The following is a 26,475-nucleotide window of genomic DNA, read 5'->3' on the forward strand; positions in this document are numbered from 1 at the left end:
CAAGATGCCAACTGTCCCCATATTCATGCTGACAACACAGACCCTTGACCTAAAAGCTCCAGCCAGGCCATTTTTGGCTTATTCTCTCATTCATCTTTCAACCTTATATACACCATCAAATATTAGCACTGCTTTTTTTTACTTGTCAGAGCCAGCGTGGCTTACTGGTTAAGAGCATGAACTCTAATCTGGAGAACTGGATTTGTTTCCCCGCTCCTCCACATGAGCAGCAGATTCTAATCCGGTGAACAGGGCTTGATTCCCCACTCCTTCATTTGAGCAGCGGACGTTTATCTGGTAAACTGGATTCGTTTCCCTGCTCCTTCACATTGTTACCGCAGACCAAGCTGCATTTCGTCGTCAACATGATGCCTGCTGGGTGACCTAGGCTAGTCACAGTCCTCTCAGAACTCTCTCAGCCCCACCTGCCTCACAAGATGTCTGTTGTGGGGAGAGGAAGGGAAAGGAGTTTGCAAACCACCCTTGAGATTCCATACAGGGGAGAAAGGTGGGGGTATAAATCCAAACTCCTCCTCCTCCTCTTTCTCCTCCTCCTCTTTTTCCCACCTCAAACAAACAGATCAGTCCCTAAGTAAGAGAATAAACAGACATAAATCCAGCGCTACAAACCACAACACTCAAAAACCAGTTGGAGAAATCTTAATCTTCCAGAAGTCCCCCTTGGTGGCAGTCCTCAAACACAGTAGCTTGAAGGAGAGTTTGCAACATAAGACAGCTGCACTTTGAGTTGTACCTGAGCACCCCAAGGTACTTCTCTGACACCCACCTCCCCCCTTTAGCTGAGGGATCTGCATTCTAGCTCTTTCTGACAGCTCACACCCAAAAAAGCTCGGTGTGTGTGTGTGTGTGTGTCTCAAATCTGATCATCCCTGCCAACTTCCTGCCGCTTTAAAATTGGGATCAGGTAAAAGGGTTTTCTTTTTGGATCCCAACCAAGTGACCCAAGACTTGCTGCTCAATATCTCACAATACTAGAACCAGGGGGCATCCATTGAAAATGCTGGGGGGAAGAATTAGGACTAATAAAAGGAAACACTTCTTCACGCAACGTGTGATTGGTGTTTGGAATATGCTGCCACAGGAGGTGGTGATGGCCGCTAACCTGGATAGCTTTAAAAGGGGCTTGGACAGATTTATGGAGGAGAAGTCGATTTATGGCTACCAATCTTGATCCTCTTTGATCTGAGGTGGCAAATGCCTTAACAGTCCAGGTGCTCGGGAGCAACAGCCGCAGAAGGCCATTGCTTTCACATCCTGCAGGTGAGCTCCCAAAGGCACCTGGTGGGCCACTGCGAGTAGCAGAGAGCTGGACTAGATGGACTCTGGTCTGATCCAGCTGGCGTGTTCTTGTGTTCTTAAGTTCTTATCCTAATTTTAAAAGAAGGATCTTTGTGCTGCAGCCTCCTAAACGAGCATCAGACAGGACGTCTCTGGCGTAAATGTCACTTCTGCCATGAATTGCACGCCCTAAGCCCGTCGCTTCAAGACCAGTCATTGCCTTTGTTTGCTTTCATGTACTGCCCTGGGGGTGACTTGGGTTCATCCTGTGAAACCTGTTGGCACTGCCAGCCACACCACATCGGAATATACATAGAGTGCAATTCCTTTGGGCCTCGAACAGGAGCTTGGGACCAGAGGTGCTCAAACAAACAAAAAACTTCAATTTGAAAAGCTCCGCATCTGCCACCAGCTCACTTTGTGTCCTGGGGTAAGCCACAGCGTCGCCTTTTTTCAATGGGGAGTGTGCTAGTGCTACCGCGACTTGCCAGGTAACAATAAGTGATTTCAGCTCAGCAACTTAATGAGGCGCAGGAAGCAGGCATTCTTCAAGCAAAAGGATTTTATTGCAGGTGGTGGTCACAGCTCGATCAGGAGAGAATCGCCCTCTTGCAACGCAGTGCAAGAACTTTTATTCCCAAACTTCAAAAGGGGGCAAAGGGGAGGTGAGGGGGCGAGTCCCTCACCCAAAACACCAATCATGAAACAAAACAGTTTACAAACCAGATACAGTTACATTTTTCTGAATGGGAAACCCAAATCTCGCTGTCAGGCGTCTTCCTGCGGGATCTTGCAATGGTCCTGAATGGAAAGCAGATAGTGTCTATTGTCCGCGAAATCCAGATGGGCTTACCGCCGCACCCAGCTATCTCCTATCAGGTGGCTGCACCTTTCATTTCAGTGATGCCCTAAGGCTCCCGCCTTGCTTTGCTGTAACAAAAGGAAAGTTCAAACTGTCCAATGGTGGTTCCTGCACGTCTTCCAACGGCTGGGTGACCCTTGGGTGCTGGCAGCAGATTCAATTTGTAACTCCAAAGAGGGTCGTTGTCCTTATCAAAAGGTCGGCTGGGCGTTGGTCTAAGCTGCATTCCAGAGCCAACTTCCTTGTTCCTTAATATCAGACCTGGACTGGCTATTGCTTTTACTGACAGACAGAAATTTCAAAAATAACATTTCGAACTTAAACATTAGGGAAACCTTAAAGGATAACTCATGTACCTATACTTATAGGCAAGACTTCACAAATACTTATTGGCATGGCTTTCTTAAATCTAACAAGAACAAAACCTTAAGCTAACTGAAGAACCTAACTAACACTAACATCCTAAGCTGCAGGCACATCCTAATTTCAACTTAAAAGAGGCATTTATTACATCCTAAATGACACAAACACAAGGGAAACCATATAGTATTGGCACAAACATACATATGTGTTCTCTGTGAACCTTATGGAGGCTTCTGAACTACACAGGTCTCCGCATCCGGACATGGAGCCAGTGTAGCCAGGCAACCTGACTTCAGGAAAATATTCTGTTTATTTTCCTGGCGGTAACACTAGTGACCTACCATGTAGGGCTATTGCCAGAATGTGTGGACTGGTGCACACCAACAGCATTGAAAACAGTGGCTCCCAAAAGCATGGGCCAGAGCACTGGGGGTATGCAAAAAAAAAAATACATAATGGGTTTGCTAATATTATTATTATTCTTTTATTATTTATTAAATTTAATAGACCGCCCTACCCCCGAAGGGCTCAGGGCGGTGTACAACAAAAACACCGGGGTACAGTTTTAGGGAATATGTAGCAAAGGGGGATGTGAGTGAAAAAAAAAGGTTGGGAACCATGGCTGTAAAAGATCAGTGTCCCACATATTTCCACATTTCTGCCCTGATTGGGCTGTTACTCAGCACGCTGCATATGTATATGCTTATTGGGGTGTGTGCGTGTGCATGCATTAATAAAGACACACACACACACACACAGAGATGCATTCCCCTCTTCCAATAGCTAATCGCCCTAGATTCCAGGGTATCACTATATATACGGGCAGGGACTCCAGGAGGGGCAACCAGCCCTCCCCAGACGCTGTTTCAGAAGAGCCCCAGTCTTCTACCAAGCACACAAAGAGAGAGAGAGAGGAGAGAGATGCCAGATAAATTCTGTGTTGCACAGACATATGTACGGTGCGGGAGGGAGATTTTGCCGGCTCCGTTTGCGCAGCAGAAAGGGATCCGGGCTGCCCAGGGCGCGAGCGTGGGTTGCTTCAAGGAAGGATCCAGACCCTAATGTCGGTTCAAGGAAAGGATTGCTGCTGCTGTTGTTCTTAAACACCCTCCAGAGTCGTCTTCACATCCTTGCTCCAAGGGCCAGCGGGTTCTTGTGTTAAGTCTGCCGGCGGGGGAGAATTTGACATCCCTCTTCCGTTTGGGCGGGCGAGCCTACCGCACCCTCCCCGCGGCATAACGTGCGCCGGGCTCAATCCCCCAACCGGTTTGCGCGACCAGCCACGGTGCCTCTGAGCATACGCCGAGTGCAACTCGCGCTTCCCGTTCCCGTGTTAGGTCAGGAACGGCCTTTAGCAAGTCAACGTGGTCAATTCAGCTTTGCTGTTGGGATGCTGGCCAGTCACCCCCGTGCCCTTCTCCTCCAGATGTGCTCCTGTCTGCATGCCCGGACCAAGAGGAGCAGCTGCGCGTGGAAAGCCAAGCCTCAGCTGGCAGACTGGCATTGCCGCCCACCCCTCCCCCCCGCTATGTCTGGCAAAAGGGGGGGGGAGCTTTTAACGGCACCTTCATTGCTTGTATTGCATTATTCATTATTATAGTATATGCATTACTATATTACATTCATCATTTCATAAGGCATATTATTATTTCATCATGTCCATACTTTCCTTGTTTCGTTCATTAGATCACTTATTATTATTGCTGTTTCATTGTTTGTACTACTGATTATTATTCATTATTGTTTATATTTATTAATATATTTACATTAGTTCACTATTTACTCACTACCCTCTGCAAACGGCCCTCCCCCCCACCCCCACCCCCACGGCATCTCCGGGGCTCACAGACGCACCCCCCCCCCCAAAACCGTTCTTCCCCGCCCCTTTCTTGTTTCGACCAATCCCATTGCACGACGGCACGTTGCCCACAGTTGAAGCCGAAAGTCTGCGTCACGGAGAACTGGCGAGAGAGTGGGCGGAGCTGAAGGACGTTCGCCTCTCCTGGTTCTTCCGGGGTCCATGTGGCTTCTTCGGGGGTTGGGGTTCCCGGCTGCCAGGAGTTGCTTGGCGGGAAGAACCTGGGCGCTTGGCAGGTGCGTGCATGGGCGGGGGTGCTGGGTGGTGGTTGGTGCTCGGTGATGGCTTCTTGGTGCTTGGTGGATGAACATATGTCGGGAGCGCTTTGATTGTATGTTCCTGCATTGCAGGGGGTTAGACTTGATGGCCCTTGGGGGTCTCTTCCAACTCTGTGATTCTATGGCGCTGGTTGGTTAGTCCTGGTTTTGCCTGTCTTGATCCCAAGGGACGGGAGGTTTCAGTAAACACATACAATAACACAAGACTATAAATATATGTAAGATAGCCCAAACTGACTATCTCGAACGTCACAACAGGCTAGCAGCAATGGTGCACTGGAACCTTTGCAAAAAGTACGGCCTGCCCTGTAGCAAGACCTGGTACGAGCACAAGCCAGAGAAGACCACAGAAAATGAAGAAGCAAAAATACTGTGGGGCTTTAGAATACAGAGCTGTGGAGGCTTATCTGGGGAATTCAGATTAGCCTGTACACTCCCACACACGCTGGCTGGGTGACCTTGGGCTAGTCACAGCTCTTCTGAGCTCTCTCAGCCCCACCCACCTCACAAGGTGTTTGTTGTGAGGGGGGAAGGGCAAGGAGATTGTCAGCCCCTTTGAGTCTCCTGCAGGAGAGAAAGGGGGGATATAAATCCAAACTCCTCTTCTTCTTCCTCTTCCTCCTCCTCCTCCTCGGCTACAGACTTCTTTGTGACTCACATGCCAGGCTACTCTATTCAGAGGGCCTCACCTTGTGACCTCACAGTATATATACTCCACTTGCTTTCCATTCCTACCATCAGATCCTCTGAAGATGCCAGCCACAGAGGCAGGCGAAACGTCAGGAGAGAATGCTGCCAGAACACGGCCAGACAGCCCGGAAACCACACAGCACCCCAATAAATGTTTTACTGCTTAAACAAATAACCGAAGTGCATCAGCTGCGGTTGTCCTGGGGCACGGGAGCGGTTATTTCTCTGGAATAATGCACTAAACCAGGGGTCTGCAACCTGCGGCTCTCCAGATGTTCACGGACTACAATTCCCATCAGCCCCTGCCACCATGCACTAAACCACCTTGAGGGGCTCCAGCAATTGGGGGCCTCCTTCAGAATCCCCATCTCGGCCAGCCCATGAAACACGCTCTCTCTCTCCTTGTTCTTATTGCAGGTGGTACAGTCAGGCTGCCGAGAGGAAAACCATATTTGCCTTGTCTTCTGGCCGAGGGAAATGTGGCGTGGCTGTGATTCGAACCAGCGGCCCAGCCAGCGGTACAGCTGTCCTCCGCCTGACGGGGACGAAGGAGCTGCCGGTCCCACGCTCTGCTGCCTTGCGGCGGATCTATGACCCAGAGTCAATGGAAATGCTGGATCGGGGTCTTGTTGTGTGGTTCCCAGGTTAGAAGGCCAAAACCTCTATGCTCTTGTGCTCTGTGCGTTGGGCAAGGTTTTGGGGAAGAGCCGGAGCTAAGTGATGAAGCATCTGCTTGCGATGCAGAAGGGCCCCGGTTCAATTCTGGGCGTCTTCAGTTAAAAGGCATCAGGTGATGTGGAAGGCTTTTCTCTGCTTTGGATTCTGGACAGCTGCTGCCATTCTGAATATCTCCAGGCTGGATCACTGTAATTCGTTCTACAATGGCCCACCCTTGAGACTGTTCCAGAAACTACAGCTGGTCCAGAATGCAGTGATGAGAGATCCTACTGGGTCACTAGTAAGAATTAGACCTGTTGCCTTGGTTGCAATTGAATTCCGGATCATGTTCAACGCCTCAGTTTTAACCTCTCTCTCTCTCTCTCTTCCACCCACCCACCCACCCATCCACCCACTCCTCCCTCCCATCCATCCATCCATCCATCCATCCATCCATCCATCCATCCATCCATCCATCCATCCATCCATCCATCCATCCATCCATCCATCCATCCATCCATCCATCCATCCATCCATCCATCCATCCATCCATCCATCCATCCATCCATCCATCCATCCATCTAATTTTATATTTAAAGGAAAACAACCCATAATATAACTATAAATATAATAACATATAACTGAATAAACCATCGTAGATGTAAATGACAAAACTTACCAGATATATTTATAAAAGGAGTCTTGACTTTTGTCATTTTCTATATTGTGTAAAGCCATTCTTAACTTCCATTCTTCAGGAATAACAATACTGTCAAGATTGGCCTTTAAAGATCAGGATAGCTGAAATATCTGCTGCACGTTAATTATATTAGCTACAAATCAAGCAGTTGTCCTTCTTCTCAAAAACATTTTGAGAAGACCTTGAGCAGTCTAGGACCTTCATATCTTCAGTGGGCCACTGCGAGTAGCAGAGTGCTGGACTAGATGGACTCTGGTCTGATCCAGAGTCCATGGAGGGCATTTTTCTCTCCCGACTGTAACCTTCTGGTGGCCCCTGACCCCAAGGACATTTAGCTGGCCTCAACCAGAGTCAGGGCCTTTTTGGCACTGGCCCAGAGGTGGGATCCAGCAGGTTCTCACCAGTTCCCGAGAGTGGGTTACTAATTATTTGTGGGTGCCAAGAGGGGGTTACTAATTGGGTCTGCTTTTCCATTAAAAATTCCATTAGGTCCAAAAATCATCAAGTCCTGTTGTTTCTTATGTGGCTGGTTAGCGAAGGTAGAAAACGGGATCATTCTCCCTGTTGGGCTGTTTTAAAAACGTGTTTTAGAAATAGGGTAAAGTTCCTTGTTTAAGGAAAGTCTCCTTTTGATTTCTAGAAACAAAATTAAGTAATTGAAAGTATCAAGTATTTGACAGGCAGTCAATTAGAGGAGAAGTGGTTGTTTCTGTTGGCAGTAGACGATAGGACTTGCTATATTGAGTTTAAATTATGGACAGAAAGATACCAGCTGGAAATTAGGAACTTTTTTTCCCAGTAAGAGTTTTTTACAGTAACCAAGAAATTATTCCTGGGATTTTTCTTGCTCCTTTTCAGGGCCAGGCAGTTTCACGGGGGAAGATGTTGCTGAATTCCATGTTCACGGCGGGCCAGCTGTGGTGACGGGAGTCTTGACCACTCTGGGTAGGTTTTCTTTTCAATACGTCGGGCGGTTCTAATTACAAAAAAAATGTTGTTATGCAGAAGCCATAGTTAAATGGTGGAACTGGCTGCCACGGGACATGGGGTTTGTCATGATGTATGAAAAATAGTAAAAGTTCACAAGAAGGTCATTTTCTAAGTTAGCAGGAGTTTGCAAAACCCAGAGGATGGAGACAGTCAGTCTAGGGCACAGGTGTCAAACTTGCAGCCCTCCAGATGTTATGGACTACACTTCCCATAATCCCCTGCCAGCATCATGGGAACTGTAGGGATGATGGGATGATGGGAACTGTAGTCCATAACATCTGGAGGGCCGCATGTTTGACACCTATGGTCTAGGGGCAAAAGTAGCAAAGATTGACCTTTAACATGATTGGTTGGTTCAACTGTGATTCTGGACCAATGAGAAGCTGTTGCGTGGGCGGGGAAAAGTATCCCTGATGTATGTATTGTATATGCTATGCTGAATTGAGATAGAGATAGAGTCTGAGTTAAGTTCTGTATGTGTTCAACTTTGTCATAGCTGAAGAGTTCTGTATAGCTTTATAGTCTTGTATAGCACAGACTTGTGTAACCTTGCAACTGCCAAAGTAAAACCTTCCTATGGAAAGAACATCTTGAGTGGAGAGTATTCTTTTCCAAGTGTGATAGAAGGTTGCAGTGAGTGCAAGAAGACTACTAAAGACTTCTCATCTTACCAGAGTGACTCCGCTTTACACTCTGCTGATAGGGTTGGCAACCAAGGACTTTAAAAGGGAACTGGATACGTTCATGGAGGGTGAGAGCTATCGTTGGCTACTCCTCATGATGGATGCCTGCTCTCCTACCAGCTGCTGTGTGAGCAGAATGAAGAAGAGCAAGAGTTTGGATTTAAATCCTGCCTTTCTCTCCTGTAAGGAGACTCAATAATACAATACAATAAATCTTTTAGAAGAAGAGTGAATTTATATCTTCCCCTTCTCTCCTATAGGAGACTCAAAGGGGCTTACAATCTCCTTGCCCTTCCCCCCTCACAACAAACACCCTGTGAAGTAGGTGGGACTGAGAGAACTCCAAAGAACTGAGGGTATTTGTTGTGAGGAGGGAAGGGCAAGGAGATTGTAAGCCCCTTTGTGTCTCCTTACAGGAGAGAAAGCGGGGATATAAATCCAAAATCATCTTCCTCCTCCTCTTCTTCCTCCTCCTCCTCCTCTTCTTCCTCCTCTTCTTCCTCCTCCTCTCTTCCTCCTCCTCTTCCTCCTCCTCTTCTTCCTCCTCCTCTTCTTCCTCTTCTTCCTCTTCTTCCTCTTCTTCCTCTTCTTCCTCTTTTTCCTCTTCCTCTTCTTCTTCTTCTTCTTCTTCTTCTTCTTCTTCTTCTTCTTCCTCCTCCTCCTCCTCCTCCTCCTCCTTTTCTTCCTCTTCTTCTTCTTCCTCCTCCTCTTCTTCTTCCTCCTCTTCCTCCTCCTCCTCCTCCTCCTCCTCCTCCCCCCCCTCCTCCTCCGGGCTGATCCAGTGTGGCTCTACTTCCATCCTTGTGTTCATATTCTTATTTTCCTCTGGCACTGGAGGGGCTTGAGGTATCCACCTTTTCCCTTCTTCAGGATCCCTCCCTCAACTGCGTCCTGCAGACCCTGGAGAATTTACTAAACGGGCTTTCCAGAACGGGAAACTTGACCTGACGGAGGCCGAGGGGCTGGGGGACCTGATCCATGCGGAGACTGAAGGGCAGCGCAGGCAGGCCTTGCGCCAGATGGATGGTGATCTGGGCCGGCTCTACCAGCGCTGGAGCGATGCTCTCACCAAGGCAAGTGGGGACCCAAAGCAGGTTACGCTGTTCTCCGTGTAATCCTCACAACATCCCTGTGAGGTAGGTTAGATGGAGAGAGGGAGAAAGAGAGTGGCTGGGCCAACAAACTTTAGCAGTGGAGTAGGGTGTATTGTGTATTGGGCACAGTTCTGGACACTACAATTCAAGAAGGATATTGACAGGCTGGAACGGGTCCAGAGGAAGGCAACCTAAATGGTAAAAGGTCTGGAGTCCATGCCCTATGTCAGTGGTGGCGAACCTTCGGCACTCCAGATGTTATGGACTACAATTCCCATCAGCCCCTGCCAGCATGACCAATTGGCCATGCTGGCAGGGGCTGATGGGTATTATAGTCCGTAACATCTGGAGTGCCAAAGGTTCGCCACCACGGCCCTATGTAAACATAGGAACTGAGTATGTTTAGTTTGGTGAAGAAGAAGAGAAGAGGAGTTTGGATTTATATCCCCCCTTTCTCTCCTGTAGGAGACTCAAAGGGGCTTAACAATCTCCTTGCTCTTCCCCCCTCTCAACAAACACTCTGTGAGGTGGGTGGGGCTGAGAGAGCTCCGAAGAGCTGTGACTACCCCAAGGTCACCCAGCTGGCATGTGTGGGAGTGTACAGGCTAATCTGAATCCCCCAGATAAGCCTCGACAGCTCAAGCAGCAGAGCGGGGAATCAAACCCGGTTCCTCCAGATAAGAGTGCACCTACTCTTACCCACTACGCCACCGCTGCTCTCTTAACCTCTTAAGAGAAGGTTAAGAGGTGACACGATAGCCATGTTTAGATATTTGAAGGGATGTCATGTTATGGGAGCAAGCTTGTTTTCTGCATATCCTGGGACCAGGAGTAATGGGTTCAAGGTGAAGGAAAAGCGATTCCACCTAAACATCAGGAAAAACTCCCTGACACTAAGGGCTGTACGACAGTGGAATGCACTACCTAGGAGTGTGGTGGAGTCTCCTTCTTGGGAGGTTTTAAAAGAGAGGCTGGGCGGCCATCTGTCAGGAGTGCTTTGATTGTATGTTCCTGCATGGCAGGGGGTTGGACTGGATGGCCCTTCCGTCTCTTCCAACTCTATGATTCCTCCAGATCCCAGACAGTCCCACACACAACTGCTCCTCTTTCTCCCCTTTACACTAATGGAGGTTTAGAAAAAACGATACCTGACCATAGAGACATGGTTCAATGTCTGTCTGTTAGGTCTGCTGAATCTCCAGTTTCATTTGTTGAACCCCAAAGGATTGCGAAGAGCTCCGAGCGGACCTCTATAAATTAGGTAAGTGGGCTAAGAAATGGCAAATGCAGTTCAGTGTAGCAAAATGGGCCCTCCACGTCAGACCGCAACAGATCTCTCAGTCAAAAGGGTGTGTGTATGTGCACATGCGGAAGTTCGCACTTTGGCCTAAAGCGGTGAAGCGTTGGGTTCAAGTCTTCCCTCTGCCGTGGGAGCTTGCATGACCTTGAGCCAGACACTCTGTCTCAGTCTCACCTACCTCACAGGGCTGTTGTGAGAGTAAGGAAAAGATGGGACTGGGGGGGGGATAAAAATAAGCTAGGATTCACGAGACCCAAGGTCCTGTTTTTGCCACGGCAGAGTGATATGACCATGGCGTAGGAGGTTAAGAGCTCGTGTATCTAATCTGAAGGAATTGAATTTGATTCCCAGCTTTGCCGCCTGAGCTGTGGAGGCTTATCTGGGGAATTCAGATTAGCCTGTGCACTCCCACACACGCCAGCTGGGTGACCTTGGGCTAGTCACAGTTCTTTGGAGTTCTCTCAGTCCCACCTACCTCACAGGGTGTTTGTTGTGAGGGGGGAAGGGCAAGGAGATTGTGAGCCCCTTTGAGTCTCCTGCAGGAGAGAAAGGGGGGATATAAATCCAAACTCCTCCTCCTTCTCCTCCTCCTCCTTCTTCTTCTTCTTCTTCGTCTTCTTCGTCTTCTTCTTCGTCTTCTTCGTCTTCTTCGTCTTCTTCTTCGTCGTCTTCGTCTTCTTCGTCGTCTTCGTCTTCGTTGTCTTCTTCTTCCGGAATTCTGTCTTTTTGTCCCGTCTGTGGTGTGACCGAAGATTCCTGGGTGGGGTTATGCAAAGTCAGGCTTGCTCAGTTTTCCATGGCTCCTCTGTTCTATTGGATTCGGTTGGCTACTTTTTGGGGGGACAGCAGAGGGGAATCAGAATCATAGAGTTGGAAGAGACCCCAAGGGTCATCCAGTCCATCCCCTTGTCATGCAGGAACACACAATCAAAGCAGTCCCGATATATGATCATCCATCCTCTAGGTGGGAGTGGCCCAGACTGCCGGCCCCACACAGTCTACCCTTCTCTGAATGCTTTATGCAAAAAAGTGTGTGTGTGTTTGTGAATGAACTTGTGCGAAAGAGAGGGAGAAACAGGGTGTCCTCCAGACCTGTGTTAACCCTTTCCTCCCTGCTGAACCAGCTACATTAAGCCTTTCTTCCCTGCAGGCCCTGGTCCACGTTGAAGCATACATTGACTTCAGTGAAGATGACAACATTGAAGAGGGCGTCCTTTCCCAAGGTGAGCAGCAGTGGCGTAAGAGGTTAAGAGCACGTGTGTCTAATCTGGAGGAACCGGGTTTGATTCCCAGCTCTGCCGCCTGAGCTGTGGAGGCTTATCTGAGGAATTCAGATTAGTCTGTACACTCCCACACACGCCAGCTGGGTGACCTTGGGCTAGTCACAGCTTCTCGGAGCTCTCTCAGCCCCACCTACTCACAGGGTGTTTGTTGTGAGGGGGGAAGGGCAAGGAGGTTGTAAGCCCCTTTGAGTCTCCTGCAGTAGAGAAAGGGGGGATATAAATCCAAAACTCTACTCTACTCTACTCTTCTCTTCTCTTCTCTTCTCTTCTCTTCTCTTCTCTTCTCTTCTCTTCTCTTCTCTTCTCTTCTCTTCTCTTCTCTTCTCTTCTCTTCTCTTCTCTTCTCTTCTCTTCTCTTCTCTTCTCTTCTCTGTTTTTGATTCTTTTCCCTCTCCTTCAGTCTGTTATTAAACATCGGCTCCGGGGCAGCGCCAGCTTCTTCATTTCTAAAAAAATATCCCCTGAATGTTAGCTGAACAAAAACAACGGTTCAGCAGAATCTTGGCACTGCAATTCGGGTGCTTAGAAAAAGAATAAGTTGCTAGTTGTAATGGTTATTGTCTTCTGAAATGTTCATTAGTTAATAATGGAGGGGGTTTGGGAAGTTAAGTGTACAATGGCTATATTCACCCTTTCTAAGCCCGCCGCAGTCAAAAGTGCCCAACTAGCTGTGGAGGAAAAGTTGGGGGAGGATGAAAAACGTGGAGATTTCTCATCTTTCCTTGCAGTGGAGGCCACGGTAGAGAGTCTGGAGGAAGAACTGAGGGGACACTTGCAAGATGGCCGGCGCGGGGAGAGGCTCAGGGATGGAGTCCGTGTCGTGATCGCCGGGCCGACCAATGCCGGGAAGAGCAGCCTTCTCAACCAATTGTGTGAGTGAGGAGCGGCGTGAGGCGTCAGGTTTTGCTAAACTCGGGGCTCAGTTGGCGGGAGGCCTTCGGCGCGGCATGACTTCCCTCCTGGCCGCTGCGGTGGGTTCCCACCCACAATAGTTTGCTCTGTCTTAACAGGGCAATTTTATCTGCACCTCCTGGGCACGTGCAGCATTAAGGACTTCATTGGCTGCGGCCAGAAGGTTTATTTTGTGTGCTGTAACCTCGGCTCGTTCCCCTCAATGGCCACCAGGTGGCAGCACAAGGCTGTCCGTGCTTTGGTGCGGTCTGTTGGCTGCTGTACCCTGTTCCTCAAAAAGATGATAGTTCAGACAGTTGAGGTACAGCGGTCGATAAAATTTCTATTTATTTATTTATTTATTTACTTACTTACTTACTTACTTACTTACTTACTTACTTACTTACTTACTTACTTATGGGATTTTTATACCGCCCAACCGCCAAAGGGCTCTGGGTGGTGCACAACACAAACTTCATATAACATATACAAGCAAACCCCATTGTATGCTTCCTCATTAGAATATTGTCCCGAATAAATATGAGAATTATCATTCATTTTTATGCACCACCTTTGTCCAAACCATTATTTTGTGTATTGTTGAAAGGGTATTTTGGAACGAGAACATTGATGCCAAAATGTATTTTTCAACTGGAATGCGGCATCTGGGGGACGGGGCGTCAGGGGAAAAGTTTGCCTGTATTCATTCTGCTTACTTTTGTTTTCTTATCTGTGTGTGGCTTTGGCTAGGCATGGTTCTTATGGAACAACCTTCACAGGAGAACTTCAGAGTGGTTATCCGAGACTTATGGGGGGTGCACAGCTCTACCAAACCTGAGAAGAACCGTTGCTGGCTAACTGGGATTGGTAGGAGGGACTGAGATTGCCTTTACTAGGATTTTTGTGCCCGTTTTCAGATTGGACAGTGCTGCGTGCAACTCTTATGATTGTCAATAAACTGGATTTCATTTACAACGGCTTCACTGGGAAATCTAGAGAAAACTACAAAAAGGAATGAAAGAAGCCTGCACAGTATTGATACAAAACATATCGACAATCATGTTTAAAGGGTTTTTAAAAGCCACAAAAGGCAACTTTCGAGATTGGCTTTTGACAGGGGAGCAACCCGGAAGTGGGGCAGGCAAGCACACAAGCCGCGTGGCAGGTAGTGGGGCATCTCCTCGTGTGTAAACGAGGCACTGTGAAGCTAGGAGTGTCACAGAAAGTTTTCCAGGGATAATGGGCCCAGGACTGGAAGGGGGTGGGATTTCAATGGGGGGAAATCCATCTCTTCCCCTGCATGCAGAGATTTCTGAGTTTCTTGTCCCTGGTATGTCTGGTTCATCTTATAACTCAGTGATGGCGAACCTTTTCAAGACTGAGTGCCCAAATTGCAACCCAAAACCCACTTATTTATCGCAAAGTGCCAACATGGCAATTTAACCTAAATACTGAGGTTTTAGTTTAGAAAAAAACGGTTGGCTCCGAGGCATGCATTACTTGGGAGTAAGCTTCCTGGTAGTTGGTGTCTCTGCTTTGAAGCAACCGTTCAACTCTTCAAACGGGAGAATCACAACCCTAGGAGGGTTTACTCAGAAGCAAGCCCCATTGCCAGCAACCGAGCTTACGCCCAGGTAAAGGATCGCGCTTTAGTTCTTCACATGAAAATCAGTGGGGTTTAACAGCGCTTATCAGGGTTACCTACACTGCTTCCCCAAAACTAGGTCTTAGGTTTAATGCTAATAATCAAGCCCAGCGACTCAGGCCAGCCTAGATGCGGGGGGAGGGGGGGAGGGACTCTGTTTGCACGTGCCCACAGAGAGGGCTCTGAGTGCCACCTCTGGCACCCGTGCCATAGGTTCGCCACGACTGTTATAACTAATTAAGAAAAATATCTTGCCCTTTTCCTCCCTTCTTTCCTGAAATGCAAAGGCGTCTTCCCCCTCTACGCGATCTTACTAAAGCAAATCTGCCACTCACGAAATTTCCTGTTTTGTTTTAGTTTCAACAAACTAATGGGGAACCCAGATGTGTAACCCGGGGGGGGGGGCGGGTTTCTGGAATTAGGATTTAGTCACTGCGGAAGTATAACATGTAATAATGTACACAGAGGTGGGATCCAGCAGGTTCTCACAGGTTCCCGAGAGTAGGCTACTAATTATTTGTGTGTGCCGAGAGGGGGTTACTAATTGGTGATTTTGCCACGTGATTTTTGCCTTAGTTTCGCCCCTCCTCTCAGCAGTAGCACGCAGAACTTGAAGCAGTCTAGCAGGAGGTGCGCCGGTGTGCGTGGCAGCCTGCGCCTGCGTGCATTTGTTTCCTGCCCAAGGACTGGCGCAGTGGCTGCGTCCTTGCCACAGCCCCACCCAGCAATGCCCCGCCCCGGAATGCCCGGCCACGCCCCCATCGCGCCCCGCCCAGCCCCATTGGCGCTACGCCACAGTTTGAATCCCACCACCATGGGAACCTGTTACTAAAATTTTTGGATCCCACCACTGAATGTACGGTTTTATATAGTAATGCACAGCTATAGAGAATGACTATTCCTTTGGAAAGATGTTGTCTTTGCATAGTATACAAATATATGTGTGTTGTTCAAGTGTAACTATTTTTGTCTACAATCAATATGCCATAATGCGTAGTAATCATAATAATACACTAGAAAATTTAACTAGATATCAATTTAATTCTACTATGATTGCATGAAACGGTGTCTAAATCATGCACTTTCGTTGGTTTACAACAAAGTTTGTGTTTTCTGTATTGAAATACTGTTTTTCCTACTTTTTTTTTTACAAAAATGAAGATAAATGTGCTGCGACAGCATAGAATCCAGCAGTTTGTAATTTTCTCTAAATATTAGATACATTTGCAATATGGCTTGTGGGAAACTATGACATTTAGAAGAAGAAGAGAAGAGTTTTGGATTTATATCCCCCCTTTCTCTCCTGTAGGAGACTCAAAGGGGCTGACAATCTCCTTGCCCTTCCCCCCTCACAACAAATACCCTGTGAGGTAGGTGGGGCTGAGAGAGCTCTGAAAAGCTGTGACTAGCCCAAGGTCACCCAGCTGGCGTGTGTGGGAGTGTACAGACTAATCTGAATTCCCCAGATAAGCCTCCACAGCTCAGGCGGCAGAGCGGGGAATCAAACCCGGTTCCTCCAGATTAGATACACGAGCTCTTAACCTCCTACGCCACTGCTGCTCCTTTACACTTCGAAATATCACGAGTGTGCCGAGAATTACAATTTAACATGCTAATTGAACTGTGAAGAAAACATTTTATGGGGCATCTGCACAATCAATTTAGACTTGGTAAGGAGGGCACGTATTTAAGTGTTCCGCAAACTTCCCTCTTGGCGTCAACATTTCTGGAAATGTCACGTCTCTTCCCCGCTTCAGCTTTTATCTTGCTCAACGCTCAACACTTTTGTTCTTGGCAGGGTATGTTTGTGATCGTCCCCCACCCACTTCGTACACTCCTCTTGACCTCGTCCTCTTCTTCTAGGTCAGAAGCCGGTGGTCATTGTTTCCCCCGTGGCAGGGACAACTCGAGACGTGGTGGAGGCGGCGCTGAACATTGGGGGGTTCCCGGTGGTGCTGAGCGACACAGCGGGCCTGCGGGACACTGACGATACCATTGAGAAGGAGGGCGTGAGCCGAGCTCGCGAGAGGTGAAAGGGGTGGAGAAACATCTGAGGTGAAAGGGGCGGAGAAACGTTTTATTCTCTGTCACTCCTCTTTCCCAGTGCTTTCCGATTAGTTCTCTTCTCCCCTGCTGTTGGGTACTCTGTGGCGTAGTGGTTAAGAGCAGGTGGATTCTAATTTGGAGAACCAGGTTTGATTCCCCACTCCTCCACCTGAGTGGCAGAGGCTTATCTGGTGAACCGGATGTGTTTCCACACTCCTGCATTCCTGCTGGGTGGCCTTGGGCTGGTCACAGTTCTCTCTGAACTCTTTCAGCCTCACCTGCCTGACAAGGTGTCTGTTGTGGGAAGAGGAGGGGAAAGGAGCTTGTAAACCAGCGGTTCTCAACCTGTGGGTCGGGACCCATTTGGGGGTCGAACGACCCTTTCACGGGGGTCGCCTAAGACTCTCTGCATCAGTGTTCTCCATCTGTAAAATGGATCAATGTTAGGGTTGGGGGTCCCCACAACATGAGGAAACTGTATTAAAGGGTCGCGGCATTAGGAAGGTTGAGAACCACTGTTGTAAATCACCTTGAGTCTCCTTACAAGAGATAAAGGGGGGGGCTATAAATCCAAACTACCCACACATGCCAGCTGGGTGACCTTGGGCTAGTCACAGCTTCTCGGAGCTCTCTCAGCCCCACCCACCTCACAGGGTGTTTGTTGTGAGGGGGGAAGGGCAAGGAGATTGTAAGTCCCTTTGAGTTTCCTGCAGGAGAGAAAGGGGGGATATAAATCCAAACTCTTCTTCTCCTTCTCCTTCTCCTCCTTCTCCTTCTTCTCCTCCTCCTCCTTCTTCTCCTTCTCCTCCTTCTCCTTCCCCTTCTCCTTCTTCTCCTTCTTCTCCTTCTTCTCCTCCTTCTCCTTTTCATTCTCCTTCCCCTTCTTCTTCTCCTTCTTCTCCTTCTCCTCCTTCTCCTTCTTCTCCTTCTCCTTCTTCCCCTTCCCCTTCCCCTTCCCCTTCCCCTTCTCCTTCTCCTCCCCTTCTCCTCCTTCTTCTCCTCCTCCTCCTCCTTCTCCTTCTCCTCCTTCTCCTTCTTCTTCTCCTTCTCCTCCTCCTCCTTCTTCTCCTTCTCCTCCTCCTCCTTCTTCTCCTCCTCCTTCTCCTTCTCCTTCTTCTTCTCCTCCTCCTCCTTCTCCTTCTCCTTCTCCTCCTTCTCCTTCTTCTTCTCCTCCTTCTCCTCCTTCTCCTTCTTCTTCTTCTTCTTCTTCTCCTTCTCCTTCTCCTTCTCCTTCTCCTTCTCCTTCTTCTCCTTCTTCTTCTCCTTCTCCTTCTCCTTCTCCTTCTCCTCCTCCTCCTCTTTCTCCTTCTTCTTCTCCTTCTTCTCCTTCCTCTTCTTCTTCCTCTTCTCCTCCTCCTCCTCCTCCTTCTCATCCTTCTTCTTCTTCTCCTCTTCCTCCTCCTCCTCCTCCTCCTCCTCCATTGAAGCACCCAGACATCCCTACCTGTGACCTTCATGTCCACTCAGTGGGCTTCCTGGAGGCATCATGATCAGCCATCGTGGGAATGAGGAGGCTGAGCTAGATTGGGTCAGATGAGAACGGGGCTCTTTTGTGTTCTTTTATGTGGAGGCAAGTGTGACGTAGTGTGTAAGAGCGGCGGACTCTTATCTGGCAAACTGGATTTGTTTCTTCACTCTTCCACGCGAATCCTGCTGGTTGAACCTTGGGCCAGTCACAGTTCTCTCAGAACTCTCTCTCAGCCCCATTTACCTCATGAGGTGTCTGTGGTGAGGAGAGGAAGGGAAAAGGAGTTTGTAAGCCCCTTTGAGTCGCCTTACAGCAGAGAAAAGTTGGGGTATAAAAATCAACTCTTCTTGTTCTGTCTGTCCAGCTGTGGAGACAGGCGTGACCCCCTCCCGCATAAACAGCCAGGCCTGCTACAGAGCAACGAAATGAAACAAAATAAAATCTGGCTGTTCTGCAGGGGCTCAAAGAGTCGTTTGAGTCCCCTTCAGGCTGTCTGATCAATGGCATTAGAACCAAAATGGCGGAAAAATATGGACAAAAACGCTGGTAAAACCAAGGGGAGGGGGGAGTGCGGGGCCACAGCCAAAGAGGTTCTGTCACTGATAATTACCCTCCTTCTTTCTGTGCCCTAAATGGGGATCCTGAGGAAGAACCCAGTTGGGGGACAGGTTCAGTGGTGGGATCCAAAAATTTTAGTAACAGGTTCCCTTGGTGGTGGGATTCAAACAGTGGTGTAGCGCCAATGGGGCTGGGCGGGGCACGACGGGGGCGTGGCCGGGCATTCCGGGGGCGGGGCATTAATAATTTCTCTGTTACTGTAAAAAACTCTTACTGTAAAAAAAGTTCCAATTTCCAGCTGGTATCTTTCTGTCCATAATTTAAACTCATTATAGCAAGTCCTATCGTCTACTGCCAACAGAAACAACTACTTCTCCTCTAATTGACTGCCTGTCAAATACTTCATATACTTTCAAATACTTAATGTTGTTTCTAGAAATCAAAAGAAGGAGACTTTTCTTAAACAAGGGACTTTACCATATTTCTAAAACATGTTTTTAAAACAGCCCAACAGGGAGAATGATCCCGTTTTCTACCTTCGTTAGACAGCCACATAGGAAACAACAGGACTTGATGATTTTTGGACCTAATGGAATTTCTAACGGAAAAGCGGACCCAATTAGTAACCCCCTCTCGGCACACACAAATAATTAGTAACCCACTCTCGGGAACTGGTGAGAACCTGCTGGATCCCACCTCTGGACAGGTTCATATGTAAGTAGCTATATGTGAAACACCAGTATTGATTATGACGGCATAAATAGAACCTCCATCTTAAGAGGCAACCTATCTTTGAATGTCAGGTGCTGAAGGGCAAGGGTGGTGAGGCCCTTCTGCCTTCTTGGTGCAGTGTGGGGCTTTGCGGGGAACAAGATGCTGGGTCAGGTGAGCTTTTGGGGCAGATCCCACAAGGCAGTTCTGAGGTCCCAACGAGGCATCTCGTGAGCTTTGGAAATTAGTCGAGGGCAGAATCCACCTCTGTTGGGACTCAGGCCATTTCTGCACGGGCTGAAAACAGTGCCCTTGGGGACAGTTAAAACATCAATTTGTACAGCTGCTGCTGCTGCATTGCATCACCATGCCAACCTCACCCAAAACAGTGGGGAAACGCCGCTTTTAAAACTTGCTCCCTGAGCGAGTTTTTTAAAAAGCAGTGTCTTTCTGCCGGCACCAGGTGAAGCACGCTGACATGAGTGCGCCGCTTTTGGCCTTTCCGGTGTCTTTCGTTCACCTACCTCTCTTCCCTGCGCAGCTCTGGACGGCTGGAGGGATATGCCCACGCTGCCCTCTGACCCCCGGAGGTCGGAGGGCAACGTGAGAGTGTCCCTCCAGCCGTTCAGAGCTGCGCAGGGAGGAGAGGTAGGCGAACGGGAAAATGCCGGTGGATAAGAAGAAGAAGAAGAGTTTGGATTTATATCCCCCCTTTCTCTCCTGCGGGAGACTCAAAGGGGCTTACAATCTCCTTTCCCTTCCCCCCTCACAACAAACACCCTGTGAGGTAGGTGGGGCTGAGAGAGCTCCGAGAAGCTGTGACTAGCCCAAGGTCACCCAGCTGGCGTGTGTGGGAGTGCACAGGCTAATCTGAATTCCCCAGATCAGCCTCCACAGCTCAGGCGGCAGAGCTGGGAATCAAACCCGGTTCCTCCAGATTAGATACACGAGCTCTTAACCTCCTACGCCACTGCTTCTGCCGCCTCCTGCGCCACTGCTTCTGCTGCTTCTGCCGCCTCAGATTAGAGACAGTGGCGGTGATTGGGGTGGGAGATGGGTGGGACAAATCCTTGATTTTTTTTCCTTTGCTTCTCCTCAGAGTCCGTAGCGCCGACCTCATCCTGGCCGTGCTCGATGCAGCAGAAGTGGCCCAGCAGCTCAGCCGTCTTTCGGTCCTCCTGCAGGACATCTTGCCACCCGCCCGGCCGGACGGGGCCCAGCCGAGTCTGCTAGTGCTGAACAAATCTGACCTGCTCGGAAAGCAGGGCGCAGCTGAGCTCCTAGGGGCCTGTGACCGGCCGGGGTTCCCTCCTGCTTGCCTGCTGTCTTGCAAAACCGGAGAAGGGGTGCCCGGTTTCCTGGACACCTTTGAGAAGCAACTGAACCGCATGTGAGAACGGGGAGGAAAATGCGGGCGGCTGGTCGCTGGCACTCAAAACCTGGCAGCGTGGGTGGCTTATTTTATTTATCGGGCTTGCTTCCCCGCCCTTTCCTGGCCAGTTTAATTAAAACATTCATTTCCTGCGTTTCCTTTTTGGTTCAAGGCAGCTCACAATAATAGTCAAAAGCGTCTTCAGGTTGAAACCAGAAATAACATGGCAAGACCCAAATTCCCAACCCCTTTAAAAGTGGCCTGCTAGCAGAGCAGTGTACCAAAACGATTGAAGGTTGCAGTGCAGACAGAAGCATAAACAACAGGAAGAAACCGCCTGTAACAATATGGGCTGAAATAATTAAGGAGGTTAAGAGCTCGTGTATCTAATCTGGAGGAACCGGGTTTGATTCCCAGCTCTGCCGCCTGAGCTGTGGAGGCTTCTCTGGGGAATTCAGATTAGCCTGTGCACTCCCACACACGCCAGCTGGGTGACCTTGGGCTAGTCACAGCTTCTCGGAGCTCTCTCAGCCCCACCTACCTGACAGGGTGTTTGTTGTGAGGGGGGGAAGGGCAAGGAGATTGTAAGCCCCTTTGAGTCTCCTACAGGAGAGAAAGGGGGGATATAAACTTCTTCTTCTTCTTCTTCTTGCCCAGATACTTCTTCTTAATAATACACTTGACGCCAGGAATCGCAGTTACAAACAACCCAAATGGGATGTGGTCACAAGAGTAACGTTTTTGTACAAAATGAGCTTCTGACAGTCTAATGGGGGAGACTTGTGGTCGATAGTCACTTACACCTTTTTATCAATTAAGTAACGACAGGAGCTACGTTTTACACAAAATGTGCTCGTAACAATCTTGTTTCCAGAAGCTTGTAATCAGTAACCACTTGCAGCTGGTTAGCAGAAACCCACAGATAAACAAAGACATAAGCTTTCCAATCTATCTCGTGCCGGCTCCTTTAGTATAGAAACATTTCCTCAAGACTCCACCAGGAAATATCCAGGAATTTTCCAGCAAACCTGGCCCCAATGAGTCCTCCATCAAAGACCAAAATAGGAGACTCAAAGGGGCTTACAATCTCCTTGCCCTTCCCCCCTCACAACAAACACCCTGTGAGGTAGGTGGGGCTGAGAGAGCTCCGAAAAGCTGTGACTAGCCCAAGGTCACCCAGCTGGCGTGTGTGGGAGTGCACAGGCTAATCTGAACTCCCCAGATAAGCCTCCACAGCTCAGGTGGCAGAGCGGGGAATCAAACCCGGTTCCTCCAGATTAGAGTGCACCTGCTCTTAACCACTACGCCACTGCTTCTCCTAGGTTTGGAAAGGACCCTGCCCCTTCCCCCTTTCTTTTTACCAGTCACGTACCTACCACGGGGAAGGAGGGGCGCCTTTGCAGCCGGCTAAACTAAGGTAAGTGGGTGGGGGGGCAGGGCTCACACACCCCTCCTTCTTCCCCCCCCCCCCCCCAGCCTGGCAGAAACCTGGACAGGAATGTATTTCACTTGCAGCAGTGGCGTAGGAGGTTAAGAGCTCGTGTATCTAATCTGGAGGAACTGGGTTTGATTCCCAGCTCTGCCGCCTGAGCTGTGGAGGCTTATCTGGGGAATTCAGATTAGCCTGTGCACTCCCACACACGCCAGCTGGGTGACCTTGGGCTAGTCACAGCTTCTCGGAGCTCTGTCAGCCCCACCCACCTCACAGGGTGTTTGTTGTGAGGGGGGAAGGGAAAGGAGATTGTCAGCCCCTTTGAGTCTCCTACAGGAGAGAAAGGGGGGATATAAATCCAAACTCCTCCTCCTCCTCCTCCTCCTCCTTCTTCTTCTTCTTCTTCTTCTTCTTTTCTTCTTCTTCTTCTCGGAGCTCTCTCAGCCCCACCCACCTCACAGGGTGTTTGTTGTGAGGGGGGAAGGGCAAGGAGATTGTCAGCCCCTTTGAGTCTCCTGCAGGAGAGAAAGGGGGGATATAAATCCAAACTTCTTCTTCTTCTTCTTCTTCTTGCCCAGATACAATCAAGCTCCATTGGTTGAAGAACGCGCCTCAATCAACTATGTGCCACCCCTGATACCTGCGCGACTCTCTCTTTTCTCCCTCTAGGTGCGGCGACCCGCTTTTGGGTTCCCCCAGCCCTACGCAAGCACGACACCGACTCAGCCTAACCAAGTGCTTGGGGGCGCTAAGCCTGTTTAGCCAGCACCGGGACCTGGATTTGGCACTGGCGGCCGAGGACCTGCGCCAGGCTCGCCGGCTCCTCGGGCAGCTGACTGGGCAGGTGGGGGCCGAAGAGATCCTGACTCTCATCTTCAAGGACTTCTGCATCGGAAAGTGAGAAAGACAGGCGGCTGGCGGGCAGCAAATCTTCCAGCCAAGTGGCAGGCAGTTCCAAAGACTCGGTGGGGACCTGTGGAAGATGCAAATGAGCCTGGTTGTGTGTGTTTTGTTTGTTTTAAAGCACGGGACAGTGGCCGAGTTGTGTGCTGCCGACGGGGAGACGGACTGGCTGCCCATCGCAAAGGTGGTCTGAAACACTTTCGAGATGTTGATTGTCCAGGTTCTCTGTTGGGGGCTTTTTGGTTTGGCATAAAAGAGAACGGGGTGGTGCGACCACACTTGGAGCACTGTGTTCAGTTCTGGTCGCCACATCTCAACAAGGATATCGAAGAGATAGAAAAAGTGCAGAGAAGGGCAACGAGGATGATTGAGGGACTGGAGCACCTTCCTTCTGAGGAGAGGCTGCAGCGTTTGGGACTCTTTTGTTTGGAGAGGAGACGGCTGAGGGGGGATATGATTGAAGTCTATAAAATTATGCATGGGATAGAAAACGTCGACAGAGAGAAATTTTTCTCTCTTTCTCACAATACTAGAACCAGGGGGCATCCATTGAAAATGCTGGGGGGAAGAGTTAGGACTAATAAAAGGAAACACTTCTTCACGCAACGTGGGATTGGTGTTTGGAATATGCTGCCACAGGAGGGGGTGATGGCCACTCACCTGGATAGCTTTAAAAGGGGCTTGGATAGATCTATGGAGGAGAAGTCGATTTATGGCTACCAATCTTGATCCTCTTTGATCTGAGATTGCAAATGCCTTAACAGACCAGGTGCTTGGGAGCAGCAGCCGCAGAAGGCCATTGCTTTCACCTCCTGCAGGTGAGCTCCCAATGGCACCTGGTGGGCCACTGCGAGTAGCAGAGTGCTGGACTAGATGGACTCTGGTCTGATCCAGCTGGCGTGTTCTTATGTTTTTATATGGTGCTCAGTAATATGACTGGTAATATGCTCAAGACCAATAGCTGGAGGAAAGGCCTCCGCCAGTCTCAGGAGGTTGGATGTGGTCACAAGGTTAGACAAATCATGAGGATATATATACTAAGGGTGGCCAACCTACGGTGCTCCAGATGTTCATGGACTACATGCTGGCAGGGGCCGATGGGAACTGTATTCCATGGACATCTGGAGCACCATAGGTTGGCCCCCCCTGCTGTATACCTATCATGGCGGCTCAATGGAACGTCCATGTTGAGATGCAGTCTACCTCTAAACGTCAGTCGTCGTCAGCAGAGTCTCTAGTCTCAGTGCTTTGCTTCGGGGCTTCTTGGAGGCTTTTCACCCTTGCAAAAAAAAGATCCCGCCCTCCACAAAACCCGCGGACCCTTCCGAAAAGCCCCCCAACCCGGGGGCAGCATTGCCACCGACCACAGGCGTTCTATGGCTGCAGAGATTGGGCGAGGGCTTCTGGCCTGTTGGGCAAGGGGGGCTTCGGGGCACGGTCGGGGCGAGCCTCGGCAATGTGTTTGCTTCCCCTCCCCCGCTCCAGGGACTCCCAAGTTGCTCGTCCGGGAAGGTGGGAAACTGGCCTTTGTAAATCTCTATTGTGCCTGTCCAAATGCCAGGAAAACAGGAGTGTTTCCTCTGCAGGCGCTGAGAAGGAGCTGAAGACAGGAACTTGGGGGGGGGGATCGGGGGGGGGGGGAGGCTTCCTTTTGCAGGCATCTCCCAGCCCATCCATCAATGGGAAGCAGACGTTTCCTTGGGAGAGACGGCAAGTCCACGCACTCTGGCCCTCCCTCTCCCATTAATGAGAACAGAACCGGGAAGACGGGCCTTGGAAAGGACCCAGCCCTGGCCAGTGGGTAGCGTGACAGCCTAGGATGACAGGGGGACATCTTGAGTTCAAATTACGGTTGCCAAGTGTGGCTTAGGAAATCCCTGGAGGTGTGAGAGCAGGGCCTGGAGAGTTTCTCCTAGACTCTGTGGTATATCATAGAGCCGTGGTGGCGAGCCTTTTTGAGACCGAGTGCCCAAACTGCAACCCAAACCCCACCTATTTATTGCAAAGTGCCAACCCGGCAATTGAACCTGAATGCTGAGGTTGTCGTTTAGACGGTTGGCTCCCTCTTCCTCCGCCCCACCCGCTCGAGCAGGGGCCAGCCTGCTCTAGCCTCCAGCCAGTCCCGCGGGCACGGCTCTTCGCCTCTCTAGCATCTCTGGAGGAGGAGGATTTATATCCCCGCCCCCTTTCTCTCCTGCAGGAGACTCAAAGGGGCTGACAATCTCCTTGCCCTTCCCCTTTCACAACAAACACCCTGTGAGGGAGGTGGGGCTGAGAGAGCTCCGAGAAGCTGTGACTAGCCCAAGGTCACCCAGAGAAGCCTCCACAGCTCAGGCGGCAGAGCTGGGAATCAAACCCGGTTCCTCCAGATTAGATACACGAGCTCTTAACCTCCTACACCTCTGCCTCCTCTGTGCCCCCCCCACCCCCAGGCAGCAGCCACCCAGAGCACAGGTACCAGGCCTGCCAGCCGAGTCCTCCCTGCTCACCGGCGTGCACGCACATTGTGCTCAGTGGCCAAGGCCAGCCACAGGCGTAGCTACCATGGGGACATCCGGGGACAAGCGCCCCGGGCGCCACCTTGTGGTGGGCGGAAAAATTGCAGGTTCGTTTGAAGCTTTCTGTATTTTTTACTGTTTTTTCCAATTTTGGTCTGCAGGAGGCACAGTTTTTAGGCTAGTGGCACCAAAATTTCAGGCTATCGTCAGGTGACTCTCCTGATGATATCAGCCAAGTTTGGTGAAGTTTGGTTCAGGGGGGTCCAAAGTTATGGACCCCCAAAGGGGGTGACCCCATCCTCCATTGTTTCCAATGGGAGCTAATAGCAGATGGGGCTATCATTTTGAGGGTCCATAACTTTGGGATGACCCTCTGAATCAAACTTCACTAAACCTAGGTGGTATCATATAGGATTAAGTTCTCCTTCTGATACCACCAAGGTTTGGGTGAAGGTTGGTTCAGGGGGTCCAAAGTTATGAAAAGGACCCCTGTGCAAAAGGAGATGCTCCATCCCCCATTGTTTCCAATGGGAGATAATGGTAGATAGGGGCTACCCTTTTGAGAGGTCCATAACTTTGGGACCCCCCCCCTGAACCAAACTCTCACTGAAACCTGGGTTGGTATAATCAGAGATGAGTCTCCCTAAGCATAGCCTAAAATTTTGGTACTGTTATGCTTAAACGCATTGCTCTCCTGACGAAGCACTCCTCAAAATTTTCCCTCGAGTTCTCTCTTTAAATCCACCCCTTTGGAGTGGATTTAAAAGGGAAGAATCTGGGTTCCCTAGATTAAAAAAAACATTGAAAGTATTGTTGAAGGCCATTTCACAACCAGATATTCAACTGATTGTTGTGGGTTTTACAGGCTGTGTGGCCATGGTCTGGTAGATCTTG

The 26,475-nt window shown here is 49.6% G+C and overlaps 1 protein-coding gene across 1 annotated transcript; it reads left to right on the forward strand.

Moving 5' to 3' along the window:
- The first annotated feature begins 4,496 nt into the window (after positions 1-4,496).
- On the forward strand, positions 4,497-23,461 carry GTPBP3 (GTP binding protein 3, mitochondrial). The gene is made up of 9 exons (XM_048495849.1): positions 4,497-4,618; positions 5,768-5,994; positions 7,566-7,652; positions 9,251-9,453; positions 11,925-11,997; positions 12,786-12,929; positions 16,457-16,622; positions 20,476-20,766; positions 22,850-23,461. Exons 1-9 carry the CDS (start codon positions 4,545-4,547, stop codon positions 23,079-23,081), a joined length of 1,497 nt encoding a protein of 498 aa, XP_048351806.1. The 5' UTR covers positions 4,497-4,544; the 3' UTR covers positions 23,082-23,461.
- The last annotated feature ends 3,014 nt before the right edge of the window (positions 23,462-26,475 follow it).

This window comes from Sphaerodactylus townsendi, linkage group LG05 (genome assembly GCF_021028975.2).
Source record: "Sphaerodactylus townsendi isolate TG3544 linkage group LG05, MPM_Stown_v2.3, whole genome shotgun sequence".
NCBI classification, from domain to species: domain Eukaryota; kingdom Metazoa; phylum Chordata; class Lepidosauria; order Squamata; family Sphaerodactylidae; genus Sphaerodactylus; species Sphaerodactylus townsendi.

What these genes read in the sequence shown, in the direction of transcription:
- GTPBP3 (XM_048495849.1), top strand. Translation starts at nt 4,545, where the DNA reads ATGTGGCTTCTTCGGGGGTTGGGGTTCCCGGCTGCCAGGAGTTGCTTG. An exon ending in AGAACCTGGGCGCTTGGCAG is followed by an intron (nt 4,619 to 5,767) that starts GTGCGTGCATGG and finishes TTCTTATTGCAG; the next exon opens with GTGGTACAGTCAGGCTGCCG. An exon ending in AGAGGGCGTCCTTTCCCAAG is followed by an intron (nt 11,998 to 12,785) that starts GTGAGCAGCAGT and finishes CTTTCCTTGCAG; the next exon opens with TGGAGGCCACGGTAGAGAGT.